An 18,774-nucleotide genomic window follows, 5' to 3' on the forward strand; every position below is an offset into this window, starting at 1 on the left:
GGTGATAATAATGTTTCGGGATACCTGATTGATTGGGGCTTTTCACAACAAGTCCGGTCAGAGTCTCCGGGTTGGGTTGCTGTTAAGGAAAGCAAAAACTTCCATTTGTGCACTGCTCTATCACTTTTTAATAGAACCTTAACATGCCACATGCCGATGGGTGATTCACCCTGCTATCAGCTATTCGCTCAGGTCACGGCTGATCTGAAGCTTAACACCATCTACACAGCTTGTTTCTTTCTCAACAGAAGTGTTATTTAGTGAAATTTAGACAAATGCACTAGATCCTCATAAATATCAAGCAGGTTGACTTAACATGCTCCTTGGACAGTTCTGGTTAAAGTTACAAAGATGGAACTCAGCCTAGGAAAATGCATTTTGTTTCCTTCAGTATTGTGATGAGGTCTTTAGAAGCCACCGGCAGCTTTGATCTAACATCCCAATGAAAGAGCTGCACCTACCTCAGTACCACATTAGGGCCCTGCATGCTGTTTAAATTTTGCCTCCTCTTAACCTGGGAACAACATGGTCACTGAGTCGACATGACCATCTGGAAGAGGAAGAGAGCAACAGAATTGATAGTCTAGAGGAAAAGAAAATTGGAAGGAAGAGTGAAGAAAGGACAGTAAGATAGCAAGCGAGGATGGTGAAAGAAAGCTTAGAGGCTCAGACGAGGAAGGGAAAGAGAAGGTGAAGTGAGAGGACAGTAATTACCATGTCATATATATAACATATAACAATTACAGCATGGAAACAGGCCATCTCGGCCCTTCTAGTCAGTGCCGAATGCTTACTCTCACCTAATCCCATCTACCTGCACTCAGTCCATAACCCTCCATTCCTTTCCTGTCCATATACCTATCCAATTTTTTTTTTTAAATGACAAAATCGAACCTGCTTCAACCACTTCTGCTGGAAGCTCGTTCCACACAGCTACCACTCTCTGAGTAAAGAAGTTCTCCCTCATGTTACCCCTAAACTTTTGCCCGTTAACTCTCAACTCATGTCCTCTTGTTTGAATCTCCCCACTCACGTCAACTCTATCTATCCCCCTCATACTTTTAAATACCTCTATCAACCTTCTACGCTCCAAAGAATAAAGACCTAACTTGTTCAACCTTTCACTGTAACTTAGGAGATGAAACCCAGGTAACATTCCAGTAAATCTTCTCTGTACTCTCTCTATTTTGTTGACATCTTTCCTATAATTTGGTGACCAGAACTGTACACAATACTCCAAATTTGGCCTCACCAATGCCTTGTACAATTTCCCAACTTCTATACTCAATGCTCTGACTAATAAAGGCCAGCATACCAAAAGCTTTCTTCTGTGACAACCAGAACTGGACACGGTAATCAAGTAGCAATTTGACAAGTTCACTCGAAAATCTGATTGAGAGCTGATTGCGTGGTCATGTCATTAAGTTGTAGCCATCACCCTCAGCACACTCTGCGATGTGTTGTCACAAAGTACACCCAGTATCAGAGTTAGGGTCAGAGAAGGCCACTATACTGGGAGATTGCTGCTTTGCATATATTTGGATATACTTTGCTGCTATCAACCCTCCCAGATTTCCTTCAGTCATCCCAGCTTTTCCATCCCTGCCCTTCCTCTCCTACCATCAGAGCAGAAGGCCTGGATCTGGACTGCAGACTTGGATTTCAAAGGAAAAGCACTCAGGAACCAACAATTGGGATGCAATGGGAAAAGAATCTTGCTTCCCACATGTCTAGTGGAGATGCATTGTTCCTGTGAGCTGTTTCTTCCAATTTGTCATGGAAAACAATGGAAGAAATCTCAATAAGGAAGTCCAAGTATGATGCTGACTTATGTTTCTAGATGCCCATGGTCTTATTAGATAATATAACATTCACATACAATGGAAGTTACTTTCAAATCCAATCAAAAATGAGCATCACCTATGTGTAGCATACATCCAGATACAGCAGAGCGAACCTATGTGCATGCAGACACATATTTACTGAGGTTATTGAGTGGTATATTATCAGTTGTATCCTATGGCTGACCCATATCATTTTGTGATTTTTGAGGAGAGTATAAGTTGTAAAGCCTAAGCCAACATTGGTCCTCTTGTTATCTAACCCTTTGCCAGAGAGCTCACCAGCGAATATTCCACCATTCCTTCAGGATGATCTCCAGGTTATCCTCCCAGAACGCTCTATCACTAACCCTAGGTCCTCTACTTTGGCACAATGTCTCAAAGAATGTCATTAGTGGGTGGTGCCAATGTCTATTACTCTTCTTTGTATGCACCATGCTCTCACTTGTGCCAGATATGTGGGGATGACTCTCCTTTCTACTCACCCAGCTGCGAGCTGGAATGGTGCATGGAAGACAGCAAACAAGTCGAGTGACAGAAGATGAAAGTACTGCGTAACCTACCTGCATGGGACTCTTCTGATTTCCTAGTACAGTAACACAGCACTTGCACAGTGAGCACGAAATACCGTGCAGTTTCAGCCACGCACAATTTTTCCATTCAAAACCTCAGCATGAGGATGAAGAACAGCATCCGTCATCAGAGCTCCCCACCACCCAGGCCACGCTGTCTACTCCCTGCTGCTACCGGGTAGAAGGTACAAGAGCATCAAGACTCGCACCACCAGGTCCAACAGCAGCACAACCATCAGGCTCCTGAATAAAAGGGGATAACTACACTCAGTTACCCCATCATTGAAACGTTCCACAACCAATTATCTCACTTTAAGGATTCTTTATCTCATGTTCTTGTTATTTGTTGCTATTTATTTATATTTGCATTTGCACAGTTTGTTAGCTTCTGCACTCTGGTTGATCTTTGACTGATCCTGTTAAGAGTTACTATTCTATCGATTTGTTGGGTATACCCACAAGAAAATAAATCTCAGGGTTGTATATGGTGACATACACGTACTTTGATAATAACATCCACTTTAAACTTTTTGTACTTTTGAGTCCACCATCCCCTCTGTCATAAGGAAGTTGTCTAAAACTCACTGATGCACTTCTGAAGCTCTCTCTGTGGAGAAAAATAAATAGTCACCCCACCTTGAATGTATCAATGGTTCAATTTACTATCAGTATACAACCTGAAATCCTTATTCTTCGCAGACATCCATGAAACAGATGAAAAACCCAAAAGAATGAATGCCAGAAAACACCTTTCACCTCCCACACACAAGTAGCATCAAAAGCATCAACCCTCACCACCCATCACCCACCACACAAGCAATAGCAAAGCCCCAAGAGACTATGGTCTAGAGTTCATCAGAAACTACTGTCCATCCCAAGACTTTGACATCTTAGACAGGCTCTCTCTCTCTCTCTCACTAACGAGGGAGGGAGAGGTATCGCTCCTGCAACAGACAAGAGGGAGACCAAGAGCTTGTTGTTTCGGCAGATTGGTTCATGACTGATATGTCGACATGAATCTAGATAATATTGAGAATCATATTCAGTATTCTAATGCACTCCGGACAAGCCAACCTCAGTTTGCTTTCAGTGAAATACATACAAAGCTCTGCTGGCCAGGTCTTTATTCACACTGGTCTCTATGCCTCCACCCATCTCCGTGCCCGCTGACCCACAATTGTTACTAGATGCAGGCTTGGTCTTGAGACAGGTCAACAAAGGGAGAGGGACAGGCCAGGCGACCTGAGCCTTCTTTAAACTTTGTACAACTCCTGGGGCAACCAAGTGATGCTACTTTGCTCCAGAACGTTTAAGCAGTGTGAAAACAGTCATTGAAGAAGATACCTGATCATGCTCATAGATCTCATCCTTGTCTTCCGCTCCCAGATCAGGGTTTGCTCCGGCCTTGAGCAGGAGCTCTGTGATCTTCACTCCTGTCTTTCCTGGGAGAGTTGCAGCAATGTGGAGTGGCAGTAGTCCAGTCATTCCTTCCATCTGCAAGCATAAAGCAAAACCATTGTTCTTACTTTCACTTGTACCTTGTTTTTATGCAATGTATCCCATCAAAGGTTTGTGTTTCCACTCTTTCAGCCTGAGGCCAGGAGGTACAGGGCATGTGATAAGGATCAGTAGCACGTAGCACGTAGGACATCGGACAGCACAGCCCAAGAATACACCCTGCAGCTTACAATGTCTGTGCCAAACATGATGCTGAATTAAAACTAAACCTCTTCTGCTTGTAAATTAATATGCCTATTTAACAGTCTCTTAAACACCACCATCAGCTTCCACCACTACCTCAGGCAGTCCATTCCAGGCACGTACCATTTTCTGTCCCACAACTCCTTTAAAATATCCCTTTAAACATACTGTATGTCCTCCAGTATTTAACTTTTCTACCCAAACATAAAGATTCTACTCCTCCCCTATTTACACCTTTCATTACTTTACAAGCTTCTATCAGATCTCCCCTCAGCCCCCAAAGCTCCAGAGCTTAGAAACCATAGAAACTACAGCACAGAAACAGGCCTTTTGGCCCTTCTTGGCTGTGCCGAACCATTTTCTGCCTAGTCCCACTGACCTGCACACGGACCATATCCCTCCATACACCTCCCATCCATGTATCTGTCCAATTTATTCTTAAATGTTAATAAAGAATCCGCATTTACCACCTCATCTGGCAGCTCATTCCATACTCCCACCACTCTCTGTGTGAAGAAGCCCCCACTAATGTTCCCTTTAAACTTTTCCTCCTTCACCCTTAACCCATGTCCTCTGGTTTTTTTCTCCCCTTGCCTCAGTGGAAAAAGCCTGCTTGCATTCACTCTATCTATACCCATCATAATTTTATATACCTCTATCAAATCTCCCCTCATTCTTCTACGCTCCAGGGAATAAAGTCCTAACCTATTCAACCTTTCTCTGTAACTGAGTTTCTCAAGTCCTGGCAACATCCTTGTAAACCTTCTCTGCATTCTTTCAACCTTATTTATATCCTTCCTGTAATTTGGTGACCAAAACTGAACACAATACTCCAGATTCGGCCTCACCAATGCCTTATACAACCTCATCATAACATTCCAGCTCTTATACTCAATACTTTGATTAATAAAGGCCAATGTACCAAAAGCTCTCTTTACGACCCTATCTACTTGTGACGACACTCTTAGGGAATTTTGTATCTGTATTCCCAGATCCCTCTGTTCTACTGCACTCCTCAGTGCCTTACCATTAACCCTGTATGTTCTACCTTGGTTTGTCCTTCCAACGTGCAATACCTCACACTTGTCTGTATTAAACTCCATCTGCCATTTTTCAGCCCATTTTTCCAGCTGGTCCAAGTCCCTCTGCAGGCTCTGAAAACCTCCTCACTGTCTACTACACCTCCAATCTTTGTATCATCAGCAAATTTGCTGATCCAATTTACCACATTATCATCCAGATCATTGATATAGATGACAAATAACAATGGACCCAGCACTGATCCCTGTGGCACACCACTGGTCACAGGCCTCCACTCTGAGAAGCAACTCTCTACTACCACTCTTTGGCTTCTTCCATTGAGCCAATGTCTAATCCAATTTACCACCTCTCCATGTATACCTAGCGACTGAATCTTCCTAACTAACCTCCCATGCGGGACCTTGTCAAAGGCCTTACTGAAATCCATGTAGACAATATCCACTGCCTTCCCTTCATCCACTTTCCTGGTAACCTCCTCGAAAAACTCCAATAGATTGGGCAAACATGACCTACCACGCACAAAGCCATGTTGACTCTCCCTAATAAGTCCCTGTCTATCTAAATGCTTGTAGATTCTGTCTCTTAGTACTCCCTCCAATAACTTACCTACTACTGACATTAAACTCACCGGCCTATAATTTCCCGGATTACTTTTCGATCCTTTTTTAAACAACGGAACAACATGAGCCACTCTCCAATCCTCCGGCACCTCACCCGTAGACAGCGACATTTTAAATATTTCTGCCAGGGCCCCCGCAATTTCAACACTAGTCTCCTTCAAGGTCCGAGGGAACACCGTGTCAGGTCCCGGGGATTTATCCACTTTAATTTTCCTCAAGACAGCAAGCACCTCCTCCTTTTCAATCAAGAGCTTGTCCAATCTCTTTTTCTCTCACAGCTCATACCCGAGAATACAAGCAGCATCTTGGTAACTACTGCACCCTTTCCAACGCCTGCACATTTTTCTCATAGTAAAGTAACCAGAGCTGCACACAATGCTCAGAGTCCAGACAAAGTGGCGGGGGTGTGGAGGGACAATTTATTGACTGGAAGCAGAGCACAGGCAGACACTGACTGAGCATATGGCTTTTGTGAAGCTGAAGCTTCACCTCAGAACACTCATGAAGAGATGAAAGTGGAAGAGACTTAGAGAAAGGTAGAATGGGCTTGGGTAAAACACAATGTGACAACTTCAAAACTTCAATCCAAGGAATGAAAACAGTATTACTCCTCAAAGGTGTCTTATATTAATAGAAGACAGTTGCTCAGATATGAGTATGGAATCAGGTGTTTACTCAAACTCAGCCTGCTGGGTGAAACAGACCCACTGATCCCATTACTGGAAGTCACAATAAATATTGTGCAAAAAGAAGAATAGCAAGGTAGTGTTCATGGATCGTACAGAAACCTGATGGCAGAGGGCAAAGAAACTTTTCCTAAAACATTTACTGTGGCTGTTCAGCTCCTGGACCTCAGCGTTGGCGAGGAAAACAAATTTTCAGTGCTCCAGGTCAAAACTCCGCATCAGGATCAGTGATCAGCAATCTCATTTGACATCCCAGCTAATCTCTTTTCCCACAACGTTAGCTTTACAGTCCCAACCCACCCACCAACCCCTCCACCACCCACCTACACAAGTAGGGCAATTTACAGCAGCCAATGACCCTATCAGTCTGTATGATCTTAGGATGTGGGAGGAGACCGAGCTGGGAAGGAATGCACTTGCGGAGAGATACAGCAGTCTCAAAGGAACGGGCACACTGTACTTCCACAGGGCAATCTGAGGTAAGTCTGCAAAGCAAACAAGATGTAAGATCATCAGGTTGAAAAGCTGACTGTTTACTTCTCCACAGATGCTGCTCAATATCCCCAACATATTCTGTTTTCATCTGAGGCAGTGTTACGTCTCTGTAGTGAAAGACACTGAGATAAATTGGCTGAGACAGTCACAACTTCAGTGTTAAAGAACATACTTTGCTTAGAGTAGACCATAACCCACAGGAGTAGAACTAAGCCCCTTGGCTCATTGGGTCTGCTCTGCCACTCCATTATGGCTGATCCATTATCCCTCAGCAACGTTCTCCTGACTTCTCCCCATAACCTCTGTCACCCTGAGTAATTCTGAACCAATCAACCACTGATTTAAATATACTCAATGACTTCATCTCCACAGCTGTTTATAGCAATGAATTCCAGATTCACTACCCTTTGACTAAAGAAATTCCTCCTCATCTCTGTTCTGAATTGACATCCCTCTATTCTGAGGCTGTACCCTCTGGTCCTAAACTCACCCAGTACAGGAAACATCCTCTCCACATCCACTCTATCTAGGTCTTTCAATATTCAATAGGTTACAATGAGATCCCCCCTCATTCTTTTAAGCTCCAGTGAGTACAGGCCCAGAGCCATCAAACGCTCCTCATACACTAAACCCTTTATTCCCAGAATCATTCTAGTGAATCTCCTCTGAAAACTCTCTAAGGCCACCACATCTTTTCTCAGATAAGGGGCCCAAAACTGCTCTCAATTTTCTAAGTGTGGTTCAATTCCTTATAAAGTCTCAGCATGACATCTCGCTCTTGTATTCCAGCCCTCTAGAAATAAATGCCAACGTTGCATTTGCCTTCCTACCACCAACTCAACCTGCAAATTAACCTTTAAGGATCCCTTTGCATCTCTGATTTTTGAATTTTCTCTCCATTCAGAAAATAGTCTACAGCTTTATTTCTCCCACCGAATTGCACGACCAGACACTTCTCTACACTATATTCCATCTACAGCTTCTCAGCTCATTCTCCCAATCTATCCAAATCCTTCCGCAGACTCCCTGCTCCCTCATCACTACCCGCCCCTCCACCTATCTTCGCCATCAAAGCAAACTTGGCCACAAAGCCATCAAGTCTGTCATCCAACTTATTCACATATAATGTGAAAAGAAGCAGTACTAATACAGACCCCCGTGGAACACACTACTAGTCACCAGCAGACAACCGGAAAAGGCCACTTTCATCCAAATGATTTGCCTCCTGCCAGTCAGCCAATCTTTTATCCATGCTAGCATCTTCCCTGTAATACCATGGGCTCTTATCTTGTTAAGCAGCCTCATGTGTGGCACTTTGTCAAAGGCCTTCTGAAAGTCCAAGTAAACAATATCCACCGACTCCCCTTTCTCGAACCTACCTGTTAGTTCCTCAGTGAACACCAACGGAAAATAGTTATTAAGTTGGTCCACCATTTCTTTGTCCCCATTGCTAACTGTCATTTTCCATTGGTCCACTCTTGCCTCTCATTTACTCTTTATATATCTGAAAATACTTTTGCATCTTCTTTTATATTATTACCTCGCTTACTTTAATATTTCATCTTTTCTTTACCTGAGACCTTCTTGGAAGATCTTGATCAGCTAGCTAATTGGACCAAAGATAGGCAAATGGCTTTCAATTCGGGCAAATGCAGGTTGTTGTGTTTTGAGCAAGTCAAACCACAGTAGACCTTACTGAGTGAATGGTAGGATCCCGGGGAGTGTTGTGGAACAGAGACGACCAAGATGTACAAGTACATAATTCACTGAAAGTAGTGTCATAGGTGGATAGAATGGTGAAGAAGACATTTGATGCACTGGCGCTCATCAGCCACAGAACTGAGCATTGGAACAACAACACACATCAAAGTTGCTGGTGAACGCAGCAGGCCAGGCAGCATCTCTAGGAAGAGGTACAGTCGACGTTTCAGGCCGAGACCTTTTGTCAGGACTAACTGAAGGAAGAGTGAGTAAGAGATTTGAAAGTGGGAGGAGGAGGGGGAGATCCAAAATGATAGGAGAAGACAGGAGGGGGAGGGATGGAGCCGAGAGCTGGACAGGTGATTGGCAAAGGGGATACGAGAGGATCATGGGACAGGAGGTCCGGGAAGAAAGACAAGGGGGCGGGGGAACCCAGAGGATGGGCAAGGGGTATAGTCAGAGGGACAGAGGGAGGAAAAGGAGAGTGAGAGAAAGAATGTGTGTATAAAAATAAGTAACAGATGGGGTACGAGGGGGAGGTGGGGCCTTAGCGGAAGTTAGAGAAGTCGATGTTCATGCCATCAGGTTGGAGGCTACCCAGACAGAATATAAGGTGTTGTTCCTCCAACCTGAGTGTGGCTTCATCTTTACAGTAGAGGAGGCCATGGATAGACATATCAGAATGGGAATGGGATGTGGAATTAAAATGTGTGGCCACTGGGAGATCCTGCTTTCTCTGGCGGACAGAGCGTAGGTGTTCAGCAAAACGACTCCCAGTCTGCGTCGGGTCTCGCCAATATATAGAAGGCCACATCGGGAGCACTGGACGCGGTATATCACCCCAGTTGACTCACAGGTGAAGTGTCGCCTCACCTGGAAGGACTGTCCGGGGCCCTGAATGGTGGTGAGGGAGGAAGTGTAAGGGCATGTGTAGCACTTGTTCCGCTTACAAGGATAAGTGCCAGGAGGGAGATCAGTGGGGAGGGATGGGGGGGACGAATGGACAAGGGATTCGCGTAGGGAGCGATCCCTGCGGAAAGCAGAGACGGTGGGGGGGAGGGAAAGATGTGCTTAGTGGTGAGATCCCGTTGGAGGTGGCGGAAGTTACGGAGAATAATATGTTGGACCCGGAGGCTGGTGGGGTGGTAGGTGAGGACCAGGGGAACCCTATTCCTAGTGGGGTGGCGGGAGGATGGAGTGAGAACAACAAACAATCTGCTGGAAGAACTCAGAGACTCAAACTGCATCTGTGCGAGGAAAGAACTGTTAATGTTTCATGTCAAAATGCTTACTCCGACAGATGCTGCTCGACCCACTGATTTAGAGTCTTAGAAAACTACAGTATAAAAAAGGACCTTTGGCCCGTCTAGTCTGTGCTGTTACATCTAAAACAACAGAATGCCAGAATATTGAGCTGCCAATCCTGCCCCTCCTGCAATCAAGTCTCACTAATGGCTACAATATCAAAATCCCATGGGCTGGTCCATGCCCTGAGCTCATCTGCCCTTCCTACAATACTCCTTGCATTGAAATATATGCAACTCAGAACATTAGTCCCACCATGCTCAGTCTTTTGATTCCTGACTTTGTCTGAGATCTTAATAACATGTCTCCACAACTTCTCCACTATCTGTTCTGGCACTCTGGTTCCCATCCCCCTGCAACTCTAGTTTAATCCCCTACCCACCTAGTGCAGTACGAGCAAACCTTCCCACTAGGATATTAGTCCCCCTCCAGTTCAGGTGCAAACCATCTCTTCTGTACAGGTCCCACCTTCCCCGGAAGAGAGCCCAAGGATCAAAAAATCTGAAGCCCTCCCTCCTACACCAACTCCTTAGCCACATATTAAACTGTATAACCCTCCTAGTTCTGACTTCACTAGCACGTTGCACGGGAGGCAATCCCTGTACCTTAGCACCTAACTTCCTGATCTCACTTTGCAGAATCTCGTCCCTCCTATGTCATTGGTACTTACATGGACCGCGACCTGTTCACGTATTCACGGACTGTTCAGAAATCTGCTTGTGAAGGGGACAAATCTATTTCTGAATCAATGAGTGCAATCATCAGGCTCCTGTGGATCTTCAGACCCAAAAACTTAGCATTTGTTAACACCCAGCTCAGATATTCTTCCTACCACAGAATGTTCAGTGAACAACTGGTCCAGTAGTCCAGTGTATTCCCTTCATTTCATCTCCTGGCTTTCTCTTGCCTAGGCAGACAAAAAAAAAACATTCACAACTGCAGGATTTTTGGCTGAGGGATTAAAACACTGAAATCCTCCTCTGTAGCTCAGATTTCCCTCACCAGCGCAAATACTTTGTGCTGAGATCCCACTACAGCTCGGAAGCTATGCCGCAGTCAGAGGTACAATCTTTTGTACAATACATCAGTGGTCCCCAACCACCGGGCTGCAAAGCATGTGCTACCAGGCCGTGAGGAAACAATATGAGTCAGCTGCACCTTTCCTCATTTCCTGTCACGCACTGTTGAACTTGAACATAGGGTTGCCAACTGTCCCGTATTAGCCGGGACATCCCGTATATTGGGCTAAATTGGTTTGTCCCATATGGGACCGCCCTTGTCCCGTATTTCCCCCACTAAGGTAGAGCGTTCCTATGAAACCTTTCGTGCTGAAATGGTATAAAGTGAAGAAGCAATTAACATTAATTTATATGGAAAAATTTTTGAGCATTTCCAGACCCAAAAAAAACCTACCAAATCATACCAAATAACATATAAAACCTAAAATAACACTAACATATAGTAAAAGCAGGAATGATATGATAAATACACAGCCTATATAAAGTAGAAATAATGTACGTACGGTATAGTCGGGAAGATTAAGCCAAAACCGATTTGTGGGGAAAAAAATTGGCACGTATGTGCTTGCCCGCAAAGGCTTCATGGTCATGGTAGTCTTTCTCGGGGTATACACAAGTGTCCCATCAACACACACAAAAAGTGCTGGTGAACGCAGCAGGCCTGGCAGCATCTATAGGAAGAGGTACAGTCGAGGTTTCGGGCTGGGACCCTTCGTCAGGATTTGATTGCTACTTTTGTCCCTTATTTGAGAGTGAGAAAGTTGGCAACCCTAACTGTAAAAGACATGTTGCAGTGAGTTTAACCCTACTTGAACAACCCCCCACCCCTCCGGCCAGTCCGCAAGAATATTAAACTGGTCTGCAGTGCAAAAAAGGTTGGGGACCCCTGCAATACATGACGTGGGGGCATTTTCTGTTTCTGGAGATCACATGATCGGAAAAACCGCAGAGATGTTTTGGCCTATATTTTTCCTTCAACCAACACTACATTTTAGATTTTGCAGCTAATTTTCCATATTTTATTTCAATATAAATGAGAGTCAGTGAAGCCCATGAACTACATCCTGATTTACAGTGCAATCCCTACAAACCCCTCGTGCCACGTTCCCATCAATTCTCAGATTTGGTCACTTACCAACAGAGTGCAGGCAATTTACAGTGGCCAATTAACCTAACTTCCATGCTGCACCTTGGAAATTTGTTCTATTAAACTTTATGAGGAACAATACCATTGTCACTGGAGGTGTCTTCAATCACCTCCAACACCTGCTCCTTACCAAAGGCAGATGACGTAAATGGAGCTTCCAACCTCTATTATTCCCATTATGCACAGTCCCCATCTCTTCCTCCAAGTGATCCACTGATAGTACACTCAATTCATGACTACTGGCTGATTTCCTCTACACCAGGCAGACCAGCTGCCAACAGGACAATCCTTTTATCAAGTAACTCCACTGGCTTTATAATAAACACAGTCCAGGTTATCTCTCAGTTTAAGAATGCACTTCAGTTCTGTGATCCTCCGTCTTCAGCTTCTGGCCATGTTCTCATATTGAGAAACAGACCTCTGATTCAACAATAAATTTCACATTTACATTTCATATAGAGGCCATTCAGCCCCTCAAGACTATGTTAATGCTTAGACATGCAAACCCCATTTCCCTGTAATCTATTCCCTCACATATACTCATCAACACCCTCCTGATTCATCCACCACTCACCCACACAACTGGAGGCACTCCCTGTACTTCCACAACTGCCTCTCTTGTCACTGATGCTACCTGAACTGCAGAATATTTTCCAATAGTTCCGAATTTCCAATGTCTTCAGCATGTTTTTGTTTGTTGAAAAAATAATTTAGAAAGCTACAAAGTGTCCGAAGATTTTGAAACTCTGTGATTCTTGCATTCTCCTAAATTCCTTCCTATCAATGTGTTTGCGCTTTTTTAGCCAAATATTTCTTCTTTCTTGTTTAATTATATCCTTGTTGAGTATTCAAAGTTCATAAGCCCTTGTAAAAGAAGAACTCTAGAACTTCCGCTTATTTATCTACTTGCACTACATTTTCTCTGTAGCTGCAACACTGTATTTGCATTTTGATTTCCTTTTTCACTATCTTGATCTAATTGTATCTGGAAGTCTGGATGGCATGCAAAACAAAAGGTTTTCACTGTAGCTCAGTAGTTGTGATAGTAAACCAACACTAAAGGATGCAAACTGTTAATCAGTATCATGGCTGCTGTAAAACTCAGAGCCTGAACCAAAATCACACTGCCAGCTGTGCTCTCTCGAAAACAAAGTGCTATTCACATCCTCCAAAGTCACAAGCGCTGTGAACAGTGGCACTGCAACCCCCCGTGTCAGGTGATATAGATTTGATGTATTACCATCGTTTGAAGTCGGACATTTGGATCAGCTCCAACCTCCAGTAAGGCCTTGATTGCTGAGATGTCCGCTGCCAACAAGGAGAAAAAAATTGATGGCATTGGATGTGTGGAGGCATTGACATCTGCCCCTCGACGGAGAAGTAGATGAATAATTCTTCTTCTACTCTGGTGCCTGGGAATGTGGAACATGAGGAACCAGTAATCACCAGCTTGTACAAAATTTGTTAATCTTTCAATTATCACATGCAAATCAGAATTAAAGTGACAAATACAATCAGATCCAACATAGGTAAAGAAGAATTAATCAGATCAAACTACAGTTAATTACACTTGTACAGCAAATTTTAAGAGACAGTTGGATAGGAAAGTTTAGAAGGATATGGGCCAAAAAAAAGGACTAAATTAGAGGCCATCTTGATGGCCTGGAGCAGGTGGCTGAATGGCCATGTGACTCCGGGCTGAGATGATTATATAACAGAACTGTTAATTTAGTACTCTTGGTACAGTGAAGAAAGAGCTTGTGGAAAACACTAGTGAAAATCCACAATTAGAAACAACTCCCTGGTAATGCAAGCGGTGATCCATAATGTTCCATTGACTACTGGATGGTTACTCCTAATAACACGCAAACACACCTCAGTTTTAGAGTGGCTAGTTTGAGGCTTTAGCTCGAGGCAAAGGCTCTAGGTAAATTGAGTAAATCTGAGTAAAAGGGGATAACTACACTCAACCAATGGTCTCACTTTCATGGACTCTTTATCTCATTACCTCATGTTCTTGTTATTTATTGCTATTTATTTACATTTGCATAGTTTGTGTATTCTGTACTCTGATTGAACTATTCTATAGATTTGTTGAGTATGTCCACAGAAAAATGAATTCAGGGTTGTATATGGTGACATATATATATATAAGTGGATATTAAAATTTACTTTGAACTTTGATCCCAAGAGAAGGAACTTGTAGAATGCCGACAAGGTGGCTTTTTAAGAGAAGCTTATGGTTGAGCCCACTAGGGGAAAGGCAACTCTAGATTGAGTGTTGTGCGATGAACCAGATTTAATCAGGGAATTTAAGGTAGAGGAACCCTTAGGAGGTAATGATTGTAATATGATAGAAGTCACCTTGCAGCTTGAGAGGGAGAAGCTAATTTGATGTATAGATTACAATGGAAGAAAGGGAACGACAATGGCATGAGAGCAGCGCTGGCCAAAGATGATTGGAAGGGAACACTGGCAGGGATGACAGCAGAAGAGCAATGGCTGGAGTTCCAGGGAATAATTAGGAAGGTACGCAACAGTTTCATTCCTAAGGAAGAAGTATTCTAAAGGAAGGATGAGGCAACCGTGTCTGACAAGGAAAATAAAAAAACAGCATAAAAGCAAAAGGGAGGCCAAATAGCATGACAAAAATTAGTGGGAAGCTAGAGGATTAGGTACCTTTTAAAAACGAATAGAAGGCAATTACAAAAGTCATAAGGAGGGAAGAGATTAATTATGAATCTAAGCTAGACAACAATATAAAAGAGGATACCAAAAGTTTTTTCAGATATATAGAGTAAAAGAGAGACGAGTGTGGATATCAGCCCACTGGAAATGATCTGTAATGGGGACTAAGAAATGGTGGATGAACTGAATAAGAATTTTGCTTCAGACTTCACTGTGGAAGACACCAGCACTATACTCGAAATTCAATAGCATTGGGGGGTGGGGGGGACAGAGGTGAGTGTAGTTGCTATTATTAAGGAGAAGGTGGTTGGGAAGCTGAAAAATCTGAAGGTAGATACCTGAATCAGATGGAATACACCCTGGGTTCTGAAAGAAGTAACTGAATCGATTGTAGAAGCATAAGTAATGATCTTTCAAGAATCATTCGGTTCTGGAATGGTTCCAGAGGACTAGAAATTTGTAAATATCAGGCCACTCTTTAGGAAGGGAGGCAGAAGAAAGCAAAATTATGGGCCAGTTAATCTGAGTTAGGTTTGAGTCTATCATTAAGGATGAGGTTTTGGGGTACCTTTGGAGGCACATGGTAAAATAGGCTGAAGTGAACATGGTTTTTCTTAAAGGGACTTGCTGACAAATCTGTTGGAATTCTTTGAGGAAGCAACAGGCAGGATAGTCAAAGTAAATGTTGTTTAATTGGATTTTCAGATGGCCTTTGGCAAGATGCCACACATGAGGCTGTTAAACAAGAGCTTATAGTATTACAGGAAAAATATAAACATGGATAGAAGATTGGCTGACAAGCAGGAGGAAAAGAGTGGAATAAAGGGGGCCTTTTCTGGTTGACTGCCAGTGACTATTGGTATCTGTGTTGGGACCGCTTCCTTTCAAGTTATATGTCAATGATTTGGGTGATGGAATTGATGGCTTTGTGGCCAGGTTTGCGGATGATACAAAGGTAGGTGGAGGGGCTGATATGTTTGAGGAAGCAAGGAGTCAGCAGCACTTAGACAGATTAAGAGAAGTGGCAGATGGAATACAGTGTAGGAAGGGTATGGCCATGCATTTCAGTCGAAGGAATAAAGGCATAGACTACTTTCTAAACTGAGAGACAATTCAAAGATCAGAGGTACAAAGGAACTTAGGAGTCCTCATGCAGGATTCCCTAAAGGTTAACTTACAGGTTGAGTCTGTAGTAAGAAAGGCAAATGCAATATTAGCATTCATTTTGCGAGAATTAGAATATAAGAGCAAAGATGTAATGCTGAGGCTTTATAAGGCCTTGGTCAGACCACACTTGGAGTATTGTGAGCAAAGATAGGATGTGCTGACAGTGGAGATGGCCCTGGATAGGTTCACAAGAATGATTCTGGGAATTAAAGAGTTAATGTATGAGAAGTATTTGATGGTTTTGGATCTGAAGCATCAATTGTCCATTTTCCTCCACAGACTCTGCCTGACTCACTGAGCTCCTCCAGCAAATTGTGTGTTGCTCCTAAAATATAGATGTGTTTCTGTATTCACAGGAGTAACATCCAATGGACCAACATCAAAATTCCACAGATGTCAGATTATGAGTCTTACATAACAATAGATAATATCTTACATTAATCTTAAGGGTTTTACTGGAAAATTTACTATAAAGGGAACACAGGAAACAGACCCCGGTCAGCTGAATGAGAGTGTAAGAACTGGGGGAGGCTCTGCTTATGTTAAAGGGAGCACAGGAAACTAGAGGCCTATTGAGCTGAATGGGAGCACAGGACACATACACAGATGTGCCATGTGCTGACCATCAGGATTTGTGAATAGTCGATAGAGGACTATTGGAATTTTACTGTTACAGAACAAAGAGTGAGGGTAGCTGTTCTCGGTAATGATGACATCATGTAGAGGTGATGCACTTCTAAGTTCGTGGTTGAAAGAATAAGGAAATTTTTATCCGAAATCCAGATGATTTTTAGAAAGGCAACTGGGACTGAGAATCAGTATCTTCTGCAGAAGATGATGAGTACAGATAACTGGAGTAAAGTACATCAAGTACTTACAATTTCCTGAATAATGCTAAGGAGGTTAACTTTATTATATCCTCTGGCTTGTGTTTAGGTCTGCGGCTCTTATTGCCCTGTAAAACAATTATTATTGTACTTACTCCCATTTGACCTCTGCAATTCTCCGTACATTTTCAACTTCTGTACCATCAGATCTTTGAGATGTCTTCTTAGTCAACTCTCTGAACTTAATGTTCCTGCTCAACGCATAAGCTGCATGACGCAACTGTTGGTCACCAACCGAGACCAGATAGTTGCGGTTACTTATCTCGGAGTCAGAGTCACCGGAAGAGGGAGACCCTGCCGACGGTGACCGCAGCCTTTCAGAGCTAACATCCATCTCAGACGTCACACTTTCCTCCTCTCCTGACTCCTCGTTTTTACCACTGCTTGTGACTGGAGTTTTCCGGAGGATTATGCTGCCCAACCTGATTTTGTTGTCATAGATCGAGAGCTTTTTGGCCCTCTTCACCTCCTCTGTCAGATCACCAGTACTTTCTTTCTGGAAATTCTTTCTGCTTGAACTCCTAGCGGCAGTGTGTTTAAACTGCAGAGAGAGAGGAATTCAAATTAATTTATCAAGATGAGTCCTGGAGTCATACAGCATGGAAACAAATTATTTGGCCCACAGAATCCACAACTACTATTAAACATTGATCAACACCAATCCCACACTGATTCCATTCTTGCTCTTTCCAGTCTCATCAACAACAACCATCAATATCCCCCTCCCATATTCTAACATTCACCCTTATATGGGGGCAATGTACAGTGACTAACTGACCTACCTTGACCACTGCAAAATGTCCCGAGTATAACTTTGCACATCTTTGGGACATGGGAAGAAAATGAAGCAGCTGGGGAAATCCGAAAGATCACAGGGAGAACATGTTAGCTCCACACAGACAGCAACTGAGGGTTGAACATAGATCACTGAGTCTGTGAGGAGTTACCAGAACATTTACTTAAAGCTCAGCAATATAGCAAAGTCTAGAAAGAAAAAAAAAACACAAGAAATATTTTGATTTAGGAAGAATGGGTTCAATTTGGCTGGGTTACAGTTTGCCCTTTTCAGTTTCAAACTTTGCATGACAAAAAACGTATACAGTAGATGTCATCTCATTGAATTCACAGCCCAACATCAAGATGGAAAGGCTAGTTGAGGCCCCAAGTTCCCTACTATTCTGAGACTTTTGAAAATGGAGCTTTGGCTTGAGTTGAGTGCCCCTTCAACGGACTACAAGTGAAACCACTAGTCAAGTGAAACTAACCTTCTTAATGTCTACATTTGCGGTGACTCCCCTCCATTTAAAGCAGCCGACTGGATAGTAAAGTGCCTGGCTGCCGTTCAGTGCAGAAACACCTTCATCATTTAACTTGTTCACATTTGCTCCACTGTCCAGTAGCAGGTTGATGATATCACTGCAACAAGCGATCTGAAAAACATATTCAAGTATTTTAGAAGTTGTTACTGTACCACCTGAACCACTTTCTCTGGCAGCTCATTCCATATACACCCACCTTCTATGTGTAAAAAAATGTTACCCTTTAAGTTCCTCTTAAACCTTGCCCCCTTACCTTAAACCTATGCCCTAAGATTCCTCAGCCCCTGGAAAAAGAGAGAAATTCACCCTATCCGCGCCCCTCTTCTATAAGATCATTTGTCAATCTTCTGCATTCCGAGGAAAGAAATTGTAGCCAGAACAATCTCAACTGCAACGTAGTCTCAAGAGAACTAGGTACCTGAATTCCAAATATCCCTTTGTTCTATTACACTCCCCAGGGCCCTACCATTCATGATGAAAGAGCTACCTTGATTTGACTTTCCAAAGGACCAATAAGGAATCATGGGATTAAACACGTAAAATAAGAATATCTAGCCGTGATAGCCTTTGGTAGACCTATCCAGT

At 43.2% G+C, this 18,774-nt stretch overlaps 1 protein-coding gene across 1 annotated transcript in view; it reads right to left on the minus strand.

The window, feature by feature from the left end:
- ankmy1 (ankyrin repeat and MYND domain containing 1) overlaps positions 1–18,774 on the minus strand; it is a 187,425-nt gene that overhangs the window by 108,370 nt on the left and 60,281 nt on the right. The window contains exons 5-8 of the mRNA XM_063044988.1: positions 18,136–18,300; positions 16,966–17,411; positions 13,369–13,540; positions 3,758–3,907 (exon numbers count right to left, since the gene is read on the minus strand). Coding sequence (XP_062901058.1) covers positions 3,758–3,907; positions 13,369–13,540; positions 16,966–17,411; positions 18,136–18,300 — 933 coding nt within the window. The remainder of the gene's footprint in view (positions 1–3,757; positions 3,908–13,368; positions 13,541–16,965; positions 17,412–18,135; positions 18,301–18,774) is intronic.

Source organism: Mobula hypostoma, chromosome 4, assembly GCF_963921235.1.
Source record: "Mobula hypostoma chromosome 4, sMobHyp1.1, whole genome shotgun sequence".
NCBI classification, from domain to species: Eukaryota; Metazoa; Chordata; class Chondrichthyes; order Myliobatiformes; family Myliobatidae; genus Mobula; species Mobula hypostoma.